The sequence below is a fragment of the Dendrobates tinctorius genome, unplaced genomic scaffold (genome assembly GCF_039654945.1).
Source record: "Dendrobates tinctorius isolate UK_male_01 unplaced genomic scaffold, ASM3965494v1 ptg000044l, whole genome shotgun sequence".
Classification (NCBI taxonomy): Eukaryota; Metazoa; Chordata; class Amphibia; order Anura; family Dendrobatidae; genus Dendrobates; species Dendrobates tinctorius.
In genome coordinates, this window is record NW_027361712.1 from 31,729,204 (window position 1) to 31,745,208 (window position 16,005).

At 44.8% G+C, this 16,005-nt stretch overlaps 1 protein-coding gene across 3 annotated transcripts in view; it reads left to right on the forward strand.

Moving 5' to 3' along the window:
- The window catches only part of CHD8 (chromodomain helicase DNA binding protein 8), a 134,307-nt gene that overhangs the window by 65,197 nt on the left and 53,105 nt on the right, over positions 1–16,005 (forward strand). For all 3 annotated transcript variants that reach the window (XM_073575487.1, XM_073575485.1, XM_073575486.1), the window contains exons 5-20: positions 8,816–9,092; positions 9,194–9,308; positions 9,487–9,672; positions 9,817–9,885; positions 9,979–10,034; positions 10,121–10,322; positions 11,583–11,720; positions 11,802–11,923; positions 12,040–12,283; positions 12,696–12,872; positions 12,973–13,116; positions 14,268–14,523; positions 14,641–14,851; positions 15,029–15,224; positions 15,345–15,512; positions 15,596–15,778. In XM_073575487.1, the coding sequence (XP_073431588.1) occupies positions 8,816–9,092; positions 9,194–9,308; positions 9,487–9,672; positions 9,817–9,885; positions 9,979–10,034; positions 10,121–10,322; positions 11,583–11,720; positions 11,802–11,923; positions 12,040–12,283; positions 12,696–12,872; positions 12,973–13,116; positions 14,268–14,523; positions 14,641–14,851; positions 15,029–15,224; positions 15,345–15,512; positions 15,596–15,778 (2,744 nt within the window). The remainder of the gene's footprint in view (positions 1–8,815; positions 9,093–9,193; positions 9,309–9,486; positions 9,673–9,816; positions 9,886–9,978; positions 10,035–10,120; positions 10,323–11,582; positions 11,721–11,801; positions 11,924–12,039; positions 12,284–12,695; positions 12,873–12,972; positions 13,117–14,267; positions 14,524–14,640; positions 14,852–15,028; positions 15,225–15,344; positions 15,513–15,595; positions 15,779–16,005) is intronic.

Here is a 16,005-nt window from a genome sequence, read left to right on the forward strand (position 1 = left end):
GCGCAGGGTCGCTGGAACGCTCAGGAATGCCCTTCTCCCCATAAATCTTTTGGAGATCAGGGCAATCTTTCTTGCGCTTCTTTGCTGGCAGTCCCTCCTCACAGTCAAGCCGGTCCGCATTCAGTCGGACAATGCCACGGCCGTGGCTTACATAAACCACCAAGGCGAGACTCGCAGCAAACGGGTTATGGCAGAGGTGACAAAGATTCTGCGATGGGCGGAACGTCACGTCCCTGCCATATCAGCTCGCTATTCACATTCCAGGGGTGGAAAATTGGGCAGCTGATTTTCTGAGTCGCCAGGGTCTCGCGTCAGGCGATTGGTCTCTCAATCCCGTTGTCTTCAACCAAACATGTCAGAGATGGTGCACTCCGGACGTCGACCTGATGGCATCTCGGATGAACTACAAGGTTCCTCAGTTCGTAGCCAGTTCCCGGGATCTGCTGGCCATCGGTTGCGATGCCCTAGTGATCTCATGGTCCCAGTTTCAGCTGCCTTATCTTTTTCCACCTCTCCCCTTGTTTCCGAGAGTCGTGAAAAAGATAAAGACAGAAGGGATTCCCGTAATCCTGATAGCTCCAGACTAGCCAAGACTGGCCTGGTATGCGGAGCTGGTGAACATACTCACGGACGCTCCCTGGAGGCTTCCAGACCGTCCAGATCTTCTCTCACAAGGCCCCCTCTTCCACCCGAGTTCTCAGTCTGAGTTCAACGGCATGGCCGTTGAGGCTGCAGTCCTGAAGGAAGCTGTTTTTTCTCACCAGTCGTCCAGACCATGATTAGGGCAAGAAAACCATCATCCTTGCACTTCCAGTGTTGTGAGGAGAACAGTTTGTTTCCGATGTCCTTTCCCCTCCTCTGTCTTTGGGTTTTCTTCAAGTGGGTCTCGACTCGGGCCTCTTGCACAGTACTCTTAAAGGTCAGGTGTCCGCTTTGTCAATTCTCTTCCAGAGAGATCTGGCTTCCCATTCCCAGGTGAAGACCTTCCTTAAGGGTGTCGCCCACCTGGCACCACCTTACCATCCTCCGATAGAACCATGGTATCTAAATCTCGTTCTCGGCGTTCTCCAGCCCACGCCCTTTGAGCCCAACCAAGATATCTCATTTTCTTTCCTGTCATGGAAAGTTGGCCTTCCTAATCGCCATTGCGTCTATCAGGAGGGTTTCCGAGCTAGCAGCATTGTCTTGTCATTCTTCGTTCCTGATCCTGCATCAGGAAAAGGTGGTTCTCCAACCCATTCCTTCCTTTCTTCCCAAGGTGTAGTTTTTGCTTTTCACGTCAATGAAGACATTGTCCTTCCTTCATTCTCTATGTCCTACTCCGGTTCATGCCCTGGAAAAGTCCCTCCACAAGCTGGATTTGGTCAGAGCTATTTGAGCCTACCTGTCTAGGACTGCTTTTCGTCAGTCCGATTCTCTATTTGACATCTCTGAAGGTCATCAAAAGGGGCTCCCAGCTTTTGAGTCCACTATTGCTCGTTGGATTCATTCAGCAATATTGGAGGCATACTGCGTTCCGGACAGACAGCCTCCTCCAGGAGTGAGGGCTCACTTCACCTGGGCCATGGGGGCTTCCTGGGCTGTTCGTCACCTGGTTCGGCTTTGCAGATCTGCAAAGCTGCAACCTGGTTGTCCTTACACACCTTTGCGAGGTTTTACATACCCACAGCTCGGCTGATGCAGGCCTGGGTAGGAAGGTACTGCAGGCGGCGGTTTCACACCAGCTGACCTAAGTTCGTTTTTCTTTATATATTTTTTTCTATTTCCCACCATTGGGACTGCTTTTGGACATTCCATAGTTACCCGTGTCCCCAATGAAGCAATAAAGAGGGATTTTTGGTACTCGCGATAAAGTCTCTTCAGCACCCTCCCTGAATGTTTGTACCGTTGTTGGACCTACGTGCCTTTGTTTTGGGTTGGTACATATGTTGAGCTTTTGGTTGCTGCTTCTCCTACTGCTTTAACACCAACTGAGTTGCTTTGTGCCTGTCGGTGGGTGTATACTGCTGAGGAGGAGCTATTTTCTTTGCCTAGTGTCAGCCTCCTAGCGACAGCAGTATGCACCCATGGTTACCTGTGCCCCCCAATGAAGGCTCCAAGAAAGAGATTTTACGGTAAGTACCAAAAATCCCTCTTTTCACCCTGTTCATTTCCAGAAATGCAACAGCGGTGTGTTGGATCATTGTCATGTTGTAAAAGTGCATGTATACAAAGGGTAATAATTATTATTATTATTATTACTTTTTTTTTTTTAAAATTCATGGTGACTTCAATGAAATGTGGTGGCAGTGTTGTGCACTTTCGGAACATCACCATGATCCAAAACGCATGTGTTGCATTTCCGGAGAAGAACAGGGTGAATGTGATTTGGTGGCCAAGTATGTCTTCTGATCTGAACCCTGTAAAATGCCTATAGAGAATTCTGAAGAGACAAGTTAAGCATCGCTCTTATTCCAGGCTCTAAAAAGAGGTCGTTCTTCAAGAATGGAAAAAGATGTTGCAATGTCTCTGCAATTTGTACCTTCCATACTGTGAAGTCTTGGTACTGTCCTTTAAAAATCATGGAGGTCATACAAAATACTAGATGTAGTAGTTTTTGATCTGGGGTGTATTCATTGCTCAACCAATTTGAGTAAAACTGAAGATTTTAATTGAATGTTATATTATTAACCTTTCAAGTTATTGGAGGTTATGGCTGGGACTTCCACCATTTGGTAATGGAGGAATAGTGTGGTGATACGAACCCTATCTCTCACAGTGAGAATGTGCCTTTTTACTAATTTGACTGCAGGAAATATGAACCATTGTTTGTAATATCTATGCATTACAGTCTGCTGCATTTTTGAGGGGATACTGGTTAGACTATTGGTCTGGAAGCCCCACGTTGGTGTTATGGTCTCAGGCAGAATGAAGATTGCAATGATCTGATGTGTTCTTGTTTTTCATTGCATCCCTAGTCTGGACCTGCAGTAGCATGACCTTAGTTTATGTACAATTGGTATATGTGGGATATCACTGGTTCTAATTGTACCCAGAATTAGTTCTTAAAGATGGACTTAGCGGGATATTAACAAAGAACATAACACATGGACAAGCGATATTGTCTATTTCTCTCTCATCCATGACAGCACCACGGAGAGAGGGGGTCTGCCCATCAAGGACAGGAACCTACAGATAAAAAGGCGGCACCTCTCCTCCGCCCCCAGTTGGGTTCCTGTCCTTGACGGGTGACCTGCGGAACTAAAAGCAGCGGCAGCAGCTTACCGGAGATGGAAGAGCAGTCCAGGGCCGCCCCGTTCGCAGTTCGGCAGCGGGGAGGCCCCTGTCGCGGCGGGGTCGGTTCCTGAAGCCGCTGCAGCTGATGGGCTGTTCAGGGTGAGCGGGCAGGGGAGGACCGAGCCGCTGCTCCGGAGAGGAGAATGGGGCTGGGGGATGTCTTCACATGCAGGCAGCGCCGTGGTACAGAGGTGTACCAAGATGGCGCAGCCCCGGAAATGAAGCAACGACTTCCGGGTCCCCACGGTTAGCGCATGCGCGGTGCACGCTCCCTGGGGCACAGCAGTGCAAACCGGGAGAAGCAGGTGACTTAATCGCCGGGAAATTTAAAAAGGAACGCTGGAGCTGCTCCATGCTGGAAGCGTCCTGTGAACATGGAGGACAGCGACCAGCATGAGCAGCAGCCAATACAGCAGCCTAAACAGCAGCAACATAGGCAACACCACCATCGCCGGCAAAAAGATAAGGACGGGCGGGAGAGCCGGTCCTGTAGTCACTCCACGCAGCGGAGCAAATCGACTGCAAGGAGCAAGTCACCTGCCGTGGATCGCCCAGTGAGGGATTTGAATCCACCTCCAGAACCGGTACCTGCAACCGCGCATAGGGGTAAGTGATCTACGTGAATGTTCCCCATTGTGATAGACTTCTTTCCCTTATTGGGGAAAGAAGAAAGAAAAAACAAAACAGGGAATGCCCCACCTGTAAAAGCCCGTTACCAGCTTCCTGGGATAAAAAACTATGCGACTCCTGCATACAGGAAGTTCTCTGTGACGAAACCCCGGATTACGCCTCAGATCTAAGAGCAGTAATCCGTTCGGAGTTTCGGAATGCCCTTTCATCCATAAAACGGGAAGGGAAGAAAGAGGCAAACTGTAATAAAATCCCAGTGGGAGATCTCAACATCAGGGGAAGTTACCTCTCAAACTTCAAACACCGACTCGTCATCCTCTGATGAGGAAACAGAGGGTCGCCATTGTTTCCCCCTGGATGAGGTTGATGCATTAGTAAAGGCAGTAAGGTCCACCATGGGGGTGGAAGATCCCCGGCCCGATAGATCAGTCCAGGACATAATCTTCGGGGGACTGGGCCAAAAGAGACGGAGAGTGTTTCCATTAAATGAGAACGTACAGGGCCTCATAAACAAAGAATGGGAGAGACCAGATAGGAAGAACTCCACGGTTCCCTCTCTTAAATGGAAATACCCGTTTGATGAGGAAGCATCCACGTCCTGGGATAAAGCCCCCAAGCTAGATGTGGCGGTCGCCAAGGCTTCAAAGAAATTTGCACTCCCCTTTGAGGATATGGGTACTCTGAAGGACCCTTTAGACAAAAAGGCGGATACCCTACTCAGGAGCACCTGGGAATCAGCAGGAGGAAATATTAGGCCAGCGGTAGCGGCAACCTGTACCTCCAGAGCCCTCATGGTGTGGGTAGACCGACTAGAGAAGCAGCTAAGGGAAGGTACACCCAGGGAAAAGATCCTAGAATCCATTCCTATGATAAGGGGTGCAGCGGCCTAATTAGCTACCTCTTAGGCTGACACGGTAAGGTTGCCATCCAAAACGGCAGCCCTGTCAAACGCAGCCCGAAGAACGCTGTGGCTAAAATGTTGGTCTGGAGATTTACAAACTAAAATGAAATTATGCGCCATCCCTTGTGAAGGGAAATTCCTGTTTGGAGCGACTTTGGATGACAACCTTGAAAAGGCGAAGGACAAAAAGAAAGGATTCCCAAGTCTAGGCCCGATAGGCCCCACAGGCTTTAAACGGTCCTTTCGTAACAAAAAATTCTTTCAGAGGAGACCCCCTGAGAGAACAGAAATGGGACGACAGAAGGAGGGACAGGGGGTTCTTCTTTGGTAATTTGTCCCTGGACAAAAAGCCCTCCAAGTGACTGTTTGCCCAGGGTGGGAGGCTAAGCTTTTTTCTCCCAGCCTGGAAGAAAATATCGAACAACCCTTGGTTGCTAAATCTGATAAGATCAGGGTTAAGGATAGACTTTCTCTCTCTCTCTCTCCCACCTCAAAAATATATAGTGACCCCACTAAGATCATCAAAAAAAGAACAAGAAGCCCTCGAAAAAGAGGTCCTAAGCCTGTTGAACAAAAAGGTCCTCCAGGAGGTTCCCACACGGGAGAAAGGCAGAGGATTCTACTCGCCTCTCTTCCTAATAACCAAACTGGACGGTACCTTCCAGACAATTATAAATTTAAAAAGACTGAACGATTACGTCAAAAACGAAAAATTCAAAATGGAGTCGATCAAGTCGACGATCAAAATTCTCTTTCCACATTGCTTTATGGTGGTATTAGACCTCAGCAATGCCTACTATCATGTCCCCATCCACAAAGACTCCAGACAATACCTCAGACTGGCGGTCTCTATAGCAGACGAAATAAGGGAATTCCAGTACAGGGCCCTGCCATTTGGGATCTCGGTAGCCCCACGAGTCTTCACGAAACTAGTGGCAGAGATGATGGCTCACCTGAGAGAACAAGATGTTCTAATAGTCCCATATCTGGACGACTTTTTAATAGCGAGCAACTCAGCCCAAAGATGCAGGGAACAGAGGGACAGCGTGATGGGCACTCTAAAAAACCTCGGATGGCTCCTAAACCTAAAAAAATCAAGGCTGGAGCCCAGGAAAGTCCAGGAGTTCCTAGGCCTGACACTAAATTCAAACACCCAGGAGTGTTACCTGCCAGACCACAAAAAGGAGAGGATCGCTCACATGGTAGCAAGAGCAACGCAGAACCCTTCCATGATACGAAGAAAAGCAATGTCTCTGTTAGGGTCCCTCTCTGCATGCTTGCCGGCGGTCCAGTGGGCGCAGATACACACGAGAGTTCTCCAATGGGATGTGTTGAGCAACCAGTCGGTATTAGGAGGTCACTTGGAAGGCTATGTTACACTAAACTCAGAAACTGTTCGTTCCCTAGCTTGGTGGGGGAACAGAGACAACCTGTCCAAAGGGATTCCCTGGGTGATAGAAATCACACACATAATCACCACAGATGCCAGTCCCGCAGGATGGGGAGCACACATGAGCAACAGGGTGGCTCAGGGGGAAATGGGGAGGTCAGGAACTAAAAGCCTCCTCAAACCAAAAAGAACTGCTGGCAGTAGGCTACGCCCTAAAACACTTTTTACCAGTGTTAAGAGGCCATCATGTCCGCATATTCTCGGACAGTCGAGTGACGGTGGCCTACATAAATGACCAGGGGGGAACAAAGTCCAGAACACTAATGAACACATCCTTCGAAATATTCACGCTAGCCGAGGAAAATCTACTATCCCTATCGGCACTACACATACGGGGAGCAGAGAACCAGACAGCCGACTTTCTAAGTCACACCCAGCTACATGAAGGGGAGTGGGTTCTAAAACAGTCCATTTTTCGGAAGATCGTAAAAATGTGTGGGACCCCGGACATAGATTTGTTTGCCGACCACAAAAACAAAGTGGAAGCATTTTGTTCCCTAGATCCCAATGGGAATCCTCGGACCCTGGATACGTTTATGCTTCCGTGGACACATGGCCTTATGTATGCCTTTCCGCCGCCCATTCTTATCCCTGCATTAATAAGGAAAGTCAGGGAAGACAGGGCACGAATGATATTGATAGCCCCCTTTTGGCCAAAAAGAACTTGGTTTTCATGACTGAGAATGATGTCAGTAACCGACCCCTGGGTTCTACCAGATCTCCCCGACCTTCTGTCTCAAGGTCCTGTGCTACACCCTCGAGCAGTGAACCTCCATTTAACAGCATGGAATTTGAAAGGGCACTGCTGAGGGGGAAAGGGTTCTCAGAAAATCTGGTTTCCACACTACAAAAAAGTAGGAAACCGATCACAACCAGGGCCTATGGTAGAACTTGGAGGAAATTTCTATCCAGCTCCGGGGCAAGAGTTCAGGATGGAATGCAAATTGATAAAATCCATGAATTCCTGCAAAAGGGGTTAGAACAGGGGCTGGCGACTAATACACTGAAGGTACAGGTAGCAGCTCTAGGCGCCCTTTATAATCAGGATGTGGCAGGCGACCCTTGGGTAACACGATTTATAAGGGCCGCAGCCAGGTCTAGACCAGTAACCACCCAGAAGATACCATCATGGGATCTAAACCTAGTATTGTCTGCCCTAACAGGACCCCCATTCGAGCCCATTCAGTCAGCTCCCCTGAAAACCTTATCATTAAAAACGATGCTATTAGTGGCCCTAACATCCGCTCGCAGAGTGAGTGACATTCAAGCCTTGTCAGCGATACCCCCATTCACTAAAATCCTGGACGATAGTCATATTAAGACCTGACCCAGCATACCTACCTAAGGTGTCAACACACTTTCATAGGTCACAAGAGGTAGTCCTTCCTTCCTTCTGCCCAAACCCTAGGAATAGGGGAGAGGAAAAATTTCACACTCTAGATGTGAAGAGGTGCCTAGTTCAGTACCTAGAGGCCACCAAGGGATGTAGGAAGGGAAGGGTCTCTTTGTGTGTTTCCAGGGACCTCGGAAGGGGCTCAAGGCATCCAAGAGTACCTTAGCAAGGTGGATAAGGGATGCGATTGCCCTGGCGTACTCATCCAGTGGGAATACCATCCCGGAAGGTTTAAAAGCCCACTCTACAAGAGCAATGGCGACCTCATGGGCAGAAAGATCAGAGGTATCAATAGAGCAGATCTGTAAGGCGGCCACCTGGTCAACACCTTCTTCCTTTTTCAAGCACTATCGCCTAGATCTAGCCTCTACGTCTGACCTGACCTTCGGGAGAAGGGCCCTTCAGGCGGTGGTCCCTCCCTAAGCTACCAATCTCTGAAATTCTCTCTGTGGTGCTGTCATGGGTGGGTGAGAGAGAATAGCTTAGTTACTCACCGATAACGGTGTTTCTCGGAACCCATGACAGCACCCGCTTATTCCCCCCCCTTTCACGTGTGCGGTGAGCACGGTTTAATGTGTATAGAGTGTTTGTTTTTTTGCTAGACACGGGCATTCTCCATAATATGCAATATTATAACGTTATGTATATACTTTTGTTGTTAACTAACCAGGAGACCCTCTGTAACCAACTGGGGGCGGAGGAGAGGTGCCGCCTTTTTATCTGTAGGTTCCTGCCCTTGATGGGCGGACCCCCTCTCTCCGTGGTGCTGTCATGGGTTCCGAGAAACACCGTTATCGGTGAGTAACTAAGCTATTTTGTTACAAGCCATATGCTAATAGTTGTGTCTAATTTTTCACAATGCACTTTTTATCAGGTTAATGTTTAACCTTTTTACTGCTTTAGTTTAAATAAGTTACATTTTACCTCAATTGCTACTTTCTAAATTTCTTTTGGTGCAATTATCCTAGCTAAATACTACTTTCATGTTATGGGTTGTCAAAATGTTGGAAATTGTTCTTGTGCTCCATGAGATATTAAAATCTTACTCTTTCAAAGGGGGTGCACTGTGTATTTTCAGTAGCTTTGTGCCAATTGCCTGTTGTAAAGGCATCTGTAAGGACTAGCAGTGGGATGCCAAAGTCTGAACAAGTTTTACATTCTGTAGTTGGTGAATCGCGTAAACTGGATAATCAGAAGAAGCAGGAAAAGGCAAACCGCATCGTGGCTGAGGCCATAGCCAGGGCACGTGCACGAGGCGAGCAAAATATTCCCCGAGTATTAAATGAGGATGAACTTCCAAGTGTCAATGCTGATGATGATGAGGGAAGTCGTAAAAAGAGGAAGAAAAAGAAGGGTGATCCTGGAGATGGCTCTATTCATGACAAGTCCAAGAAATCTAAATCATGTAGCAGCTCACGGTCTAAGAGCAAGTTGAAGCCTAGGTGAGTATTATATGACTGCCGGTCTACACATGGTGTTTAGCATGTGGTCCCGGGAGGGGCAGTAGTAAATCCTTTGAGTGATGTCTCTATTTTGTTTGCAGTACCATAACACCCATTGTGAGTAAGAAAAGGAAACGAAACCCATCTTCTGATAATTCTGATGTTGAAGTGGTGCCGTCTCAAGCTTCTCCAGCCGAGGATGAAGATAGTGTTCAGGTACTGTACTAGGAATAAGATGGCAGTCTGCAAATCCCATTAACTGTGTAACTAGAGAATTAATGTATTTTGTTGAAATAACCCTTTAGATCAGTCTTCAACTTTGTTTCAACTGTTAAATTAGAAAATAAATGGCCTTGTGACAGTGTTCTTTTTTTTTTTTTCCCTCTGCTCTTAGAAGAGACGATCAAACCGCCAGGTGAAACGTAAGAAGTACACTGAAGATTTAGACATTAAAATCACCGATGACGAAGATGATGAGGAAGTTGATGTGACTGGTCCTGTCAAGAGTGAGCCAGTCCTTCTGCCTGAACCAATCCCATTGCTTGACCATGAGACTGTCCCTTCCATGCAGTTCTTTGTTGTGAGTAGATAATTTATACAGATTTCTTTTTTTTTCCCCCCATGTGCTGTAAGTCTTTTAACCTAGGATGTCAGATTCTGACTAGTGTACCAGGAAAAATAATTCATATTATTTGCACTTATTTTCTTTTAAATCCAATTTTAGGAAAACCCAAGTGAAGAAGATGCTGCAATTGTAGACAAAATCTTGTCTATGAGAGTAGTGAAAAAAGAGGTATGGAAACGTTGTGATTAATCATTGGACATAGATGATACTTTTTATGGTCGTGTGATTTACTGTAGTTTGGATATGTTTCTCCCATTCTAGCTCTCTACAGGAGGCTACATTGATGCAGAGGAGTATTTTGTCAAGTATAAGAATTAGTGAGTATGCCTGAATACCTGTTTTTATTTTCAGTTTTGTATTCTGGCTCTTTGGATCTGGAAATAAATCTATTCCTTCTTTCCAGTTCTTACCTGCACTGTGAATGGGCAACAATTGAACAGCTAGAGAGGGACAAACGCATCCACCAGAAGCTCAAACGATTTAAAAGCAAGATGGCACAGATGCGTCATTTCCTGCCAGAGGATGAAGAGCCCTTTAATCCCGACTACGTTGAGGTTGATCGAATTCTAGATGAATCACATAGCATTGATAAAGACAACGGGGAGGTATGTTACATCTTTCAGTTATTTTGTCAATAGCCACACGAGTTGTAGGTTTGACAGATTCTGAGACACGGGTTTGGTGCTTTGGATCTGTGCAAAGTTTTGAGTCCTGTAAATGATAAGCAGATTTATATATCTGCTTATCATTTACAAGACTCAAAACGTATATTATAATATATATTTTTTTGCTTTCATTTGCGGTACTCTTTGTTTCTGATGTTTCTAAACACAATTATGTATTGATAAGCTGGCTGTTAGCATATCGACACTTCTCTGCTATCATTGAGACACTCCTACTACAGCACTAGATAATCAAAGCTTTTCACTAATAACCGAAGCGCTGATTTGCGGAGTTCAGACAAAGTAATAGACATTATTGGTGAATCCTTACAAGGCGTTACACTGTATATATGTTGTGGGTGACATACTTCCTCTGACACTACACAATATAATGAATGTAATGGTATATCGCCTACTTGCTCTCTAGAACCCATGTTTTATATATGGCCTGCTGGTTACATGTGAGAATCACCTGAAAGCTGCAAAAAAGCTTATACGGACATAAGAGAAGCCCTTTAAATTTATGGGGCATACAAATTTCTATTTGCTGGAGCTGGACTGAAACTAGCCAACTCTGCCCACAAAGTATGTCCTGATACAGGAAGCAATCCTTTATTCCACGAGCCACAGCGTTCATTAGTGAACGCTGTATGCACATGCGCGCAGTGTGTGTCAGTTAAAGGGCTGGTGGCCTGAGTACTGCAGTTCCCAGGAACGTGCTCAGGGGCTGGAGAAAACAATGTTGCAGGCTGGAGGTTCCCCCAACTCTGATCTAATAGAACAGTGCTGCGCCTGGATAGTAATACATGAGTTGGGAATGAGTCGCTGACTGGCGACTGCCTAGGGGAGCACTAACTGTAAATGCGGCTCTGGCCATAGCGGGTTCTGTTGGTTTATACCTAGACCACTTCTAGTGTGCGCATGTTTATTCTGCTTGCTGTGAATGGCGTGCCTAAACAGCTAAGGTTTACAGTGGTTTACAGAGGTATTCTGATTATAGCAAGTTATCATCTACGGAGTACAAGAATGGCTGTCTATTCCTGCCCCATGGCGATGGCATAATTCATACCTGCTCTGACAACAGTAAGGGACTCGCCTGGCCAGAACACCCCTTATAAATTAGAGTTCTCATAAAACGTTACCTGTAAATATAAACTTGTGTGTGTAATAATCTGCGTTAAAGGTGGTAATTCTCTCTTTCAGCCTGTTGTGTATTATCTTGTCAAGTGGTGTTCCTTGTCTTACGAAGACAGCACTTGGGAATTAAAGGAAGATGTAGACGATGGGAAGGTTGAGGAGTTTAAGGCTATAGAATCTCGTCAGCCCAGTCTGAAGCGTGTGGTGAGTAGCTGCTCTGTTGTTGGTGCATCTTGTATCCTCCTTACTTGCTTTTAGTAAATTGACCTAATTTGTTCTCATTAGGCAAGGCCAGCCTCTACATCTTGGAATAAATTAGATTTCACCCGAGAATATAGAAATGGAAACCAGTTGCGGGAATACCAGTTAGAGGGGGTGAATTGGCTGCTATTTAATTGGTACAACAGGTGAGACTCACGGCGTTCATTATTACATCAATATTTTATGTGTGCATTATATTCCTTGCAATACTTACTAAGCATTTTCTTTATGCACCTTTTAGTAAGCATGTTTGTCATTGTAGGCAAAACTGTATTCTGGCTGACGAAATGGGCCTGGGAAAGACAATCCAGTCCATTACATTTTTGCAAGAAGTGTACAATGTCGGAGTCCGGGGGCCATTTTTAGTTATTGCTCCACTTTCCACTATTACCAACTGGGAGAGGGAGTTTGCAAGTTGGACACAAATGAACACCATTGTGTACCATGGCAGCTTGGCTAGCCGACAAATGATACAGCAGTATGAAATGTACTGCAAAGACTCAAAGGTTAGTCCTTTACTTCAGTAATATGGATTAGGGGGTCCAGCTGTGAATACCCCACCAATTTATGTATTCTAAATCTCCACACTAGTTTCTGGTTGTGTGTGGCTGTCTTAGGAATGACCTGAATATACTGCATCCTTATTCTCAGGAAATGTATTGTTTTCTTCTCATATCACAATTATACTGCACGTAAAAATTTTCCATCCCAGTTGCATAAATAAAAGGACCTCTTAATTCTCAGGGTCTATCATGGAGGAGTAAGGAATGAAAGTGTTATCACAATAAAACCTCATGACTTAGTGTATGGAGGTTCTTGTGGCCCATAATATTGCTATGCTGCACACTTTTAAGATTTATTCTTCCCTGTAAATTTGAACATTACTTTGACCATGTTCTTATTGTTTGCCATCTACAGGGTCGTCTGATCCCTGGAGCTTATAAGTTTGATGCATTGATCACCACTTTTGAAATGGTGCTTTCTGACTGCCCCGAGCTGCGTGAAATAGAATGGCGCTGTGTTATTATTGATGAAGCTCATCGTCTAAAGAACAGAAACTGCAAACTGTTGGATAGCTTGAAGCACATGGATCTGGTGAGCTTAAAATCATAACTGTTTCTATTTTTCACCATGTTGGACATGGTAGGGGGAGGATCAGCAAACATTTCATTGGGTTATTTATTTTTTTCCCCAGGAGCACAAAGTCCTATTGACTGGGACACCGTTACAGAACACTGTGGAGGAGCTTTTCAGTCTGTTACATTTCTTGGAGCCAACTCAGTTTGCTTCAGAGGCAGAGTTTTTGAAAGACTTTGGAGATCTGAAAACTGAGGAGCAGGTACTAAGAGGCATGGCATTTATGACAAATATGTAAAAAAAAAAAAAAAAGGCCAAAAGCCAGCTCAGAGGGCCACCACTGGTGCACGGAACCCCGGCATGATGAGATGTGATAGATGCTTGAAAGAAGAGTGTAGTTTCAGCTCCTTAAATTTTCAATTTTTATTGATCCATTTTAAAATTGCAATAATGGTGGGTGCTCCTCATGACAGGGAGAGGGGATAGAAGCAACGCATTACGATCTTAATGGAGATCTTTATCAAAGCTGAGCTTTTAAGGAGCTGAAACTACACTCTTTCAAGCATTTGTGACAAATTATTCAGAAATAATGTGCATCTATTTACAGAACTGCACAAATCCCATTGGCTCAATTACTCCTTTCATTTATTCTAAAGTAAAATGCTGCCTCCCAGTCCCGATTTACCGACTTAGACACCTACTCTAGACGTTTACCCGCTATTAAACTGTTCATAGAGCTTAGCTTTGCAGGGGCTTTATCACAATTCTCTGTAATATTTATCCAGAGGATAGTTGTTTTTATGCGCTTTGGGAACCCCCATTGCTTTGACACCTACCGATCATGAGGACCTGATCTATTCCCTCCCTCATTCCCTCTTTTCCGTCCGTACTGTGGTGGGGATTGTATCCACCACTTGGTCACACGTCTCCTGCTGCTTCATCTATGACAGTTGCTGCTTTATTTGAGCAGTGGAGATGGCTGAGTGCATTACTATTATCTTGCTAGACTCTGTCTGTAGTGTCAGCGATTGTGTCACAATGAGAAGCAACAAGGGAATTGGAGGGGGCCCCTATTCTCGTGGTTGTAGGGGCTTCCCGCAATCATCTATCCCATGGATAGGTTTAAAAAATAATAAAAAATAAATTGCTGGAAAACTCCTTTAAATTCAAGAGATCCTTGCCCACTGTAGTTGGTCAGTGACCTCTGATCGGCTGCAGCCTTCGCATTCCATCCGAACAGAAAGAAATGTGTCTCGTGACTATATTACTATGTGGTATCTACTTGGAGTGCGTTATTTGCACAAGTTTTCTGTTTTTTGATTAGCCTGTAATCCCCTATTTCTGACAAAGGTTACATGATAGCTTCCTTCCTATCAGGACTAGTACATCCTGACGTGTAGCTTTCATTTTTAGGTACAAAAGCTACAAGCCATCTTGAAGCCAATGATGCTGAGAAGGTTAAAAGAAGATGTTGAAAAGAATCTTGCTCCTAAACAGGAAACAATTATTGAAGTTGAATTAACCAATATTCAGAAGAAATATTACAGAGCTATTTTGGAAAAGAATTTTTCATTCCTGACCAAAGGTGCCAGTCAGACCAATACACCCAATTTGCTTAACACCATGATGGAACTGCGGAAATGCTGCAACCACCCCTACCTCATTACTGGTACGTGTGCACTATTACACATTTGAGCTATGTATTTGCATAGTTTCCATAGATTAATTCCTTCTTTTTTTCTTTCTCACTGTTGCATTATCTTTTCTTTTTTTTTTGTCTGTGAAGGAGCAGAAGAGAAGATACTGTTTGATTTCAGGGAAGCTACCCCAATAATCCCTCTAGACTTTCATTTACAAGCTATGGTGCGCTCGTCTGGCAAACTAGTGCTAATAGACAAGCTTCTGCCAAAGCTTAGAGCTGGAGGCCACAAGGTCCTGATCTTTTCACAAATGGTTCGATGTTTGGATATACTAGAAGATTACCTCATCCAGCGTAGGTAAGCACTCTTCAGCTCCTCTGTTCATCAAATCTATTTTCACTGAAATTCATTTAGGCTTTTTTTTATTTTTGGGAGTTATGGTCAACGTCTTTTTTCCACAGTCTTTTCTAAAGGTACGATTTTTAGAGTTATACTAGATATAACCAGCAGCTTGTGGTCTTTCCAAAAATCTAGGTATCTTTATGAAAGAATTGACGGTAGAGTTCGTGGGAACATGCGGCAAGCTGCAATTGATCGCTTCAGCCGGCCAGATTCTGACCGCTTCGTATTCTTGTTGTGCACGCGTGCTGGTGGACTTGGCATCAACCTGACAGCTGCAGATACATGCATTATCTTTGATTCTGACTGGAATCCTCAAAATGATCTACAGGTACGATTGATGATCAAACTTTTCAGTATAATTATTGACATTTTTTGTTATCTTTTTAACGAAAGTGGTTTTATTTTTCTTTGCACAAAATGAGAAATATTAATTTTTTAAATCTCTAAGGCACAAGCTCGTTGCCACCGAATTGGGCAGAGCAAAGCAGTTAAAATATATCGGCTAATAACCCGCAACTCCTATGAGAGAGAGATGTTTGACAAGGCTAGCCTGAAGTTAGGGCTTGACAAAGCTGTACTTCAGTCGATGAGTGGTCGGGACAACCATGTTAGTGGGGTGAGTACCTGTTGGAAAAAAAATCTCATGTATCTTCTATTGATGATTTAATAAAACCTAACCTTTTACTCTGATTCTATCAGCCAATCCAACAGTTTACAAAGAAAGAAATTGAAGACCTTCTTAGGAAAGGAGCTTACGCTGCCATCATGGATGAAGATGATGAAGGCTCTAAGTTTTGTGAGGAAGATATTGACCAGATTCTCTTGAGGCGAACCACCACAATTACCATAGAGTCGGAGGGCAAAGGATCAACCTTTTCCAAGGTTTGCTTCTTCTCCAGTCTTCAGCATCTGTACTTGTTCTGTTTTATTTATTTTTTTTTTTTTTTTATAAAAGATGGTGAAAATGGTAGATCCTCAAAGGTCATGAAATGTAATACACGATCTAAACATTGGTAATGATGGGTGGCACCTATATATCCATCGGTTCAACTGTGTAGCATTTAAAGGGAATACTCACCCCAGGGGCAGTCTGGTCCGATGGGTGTCGC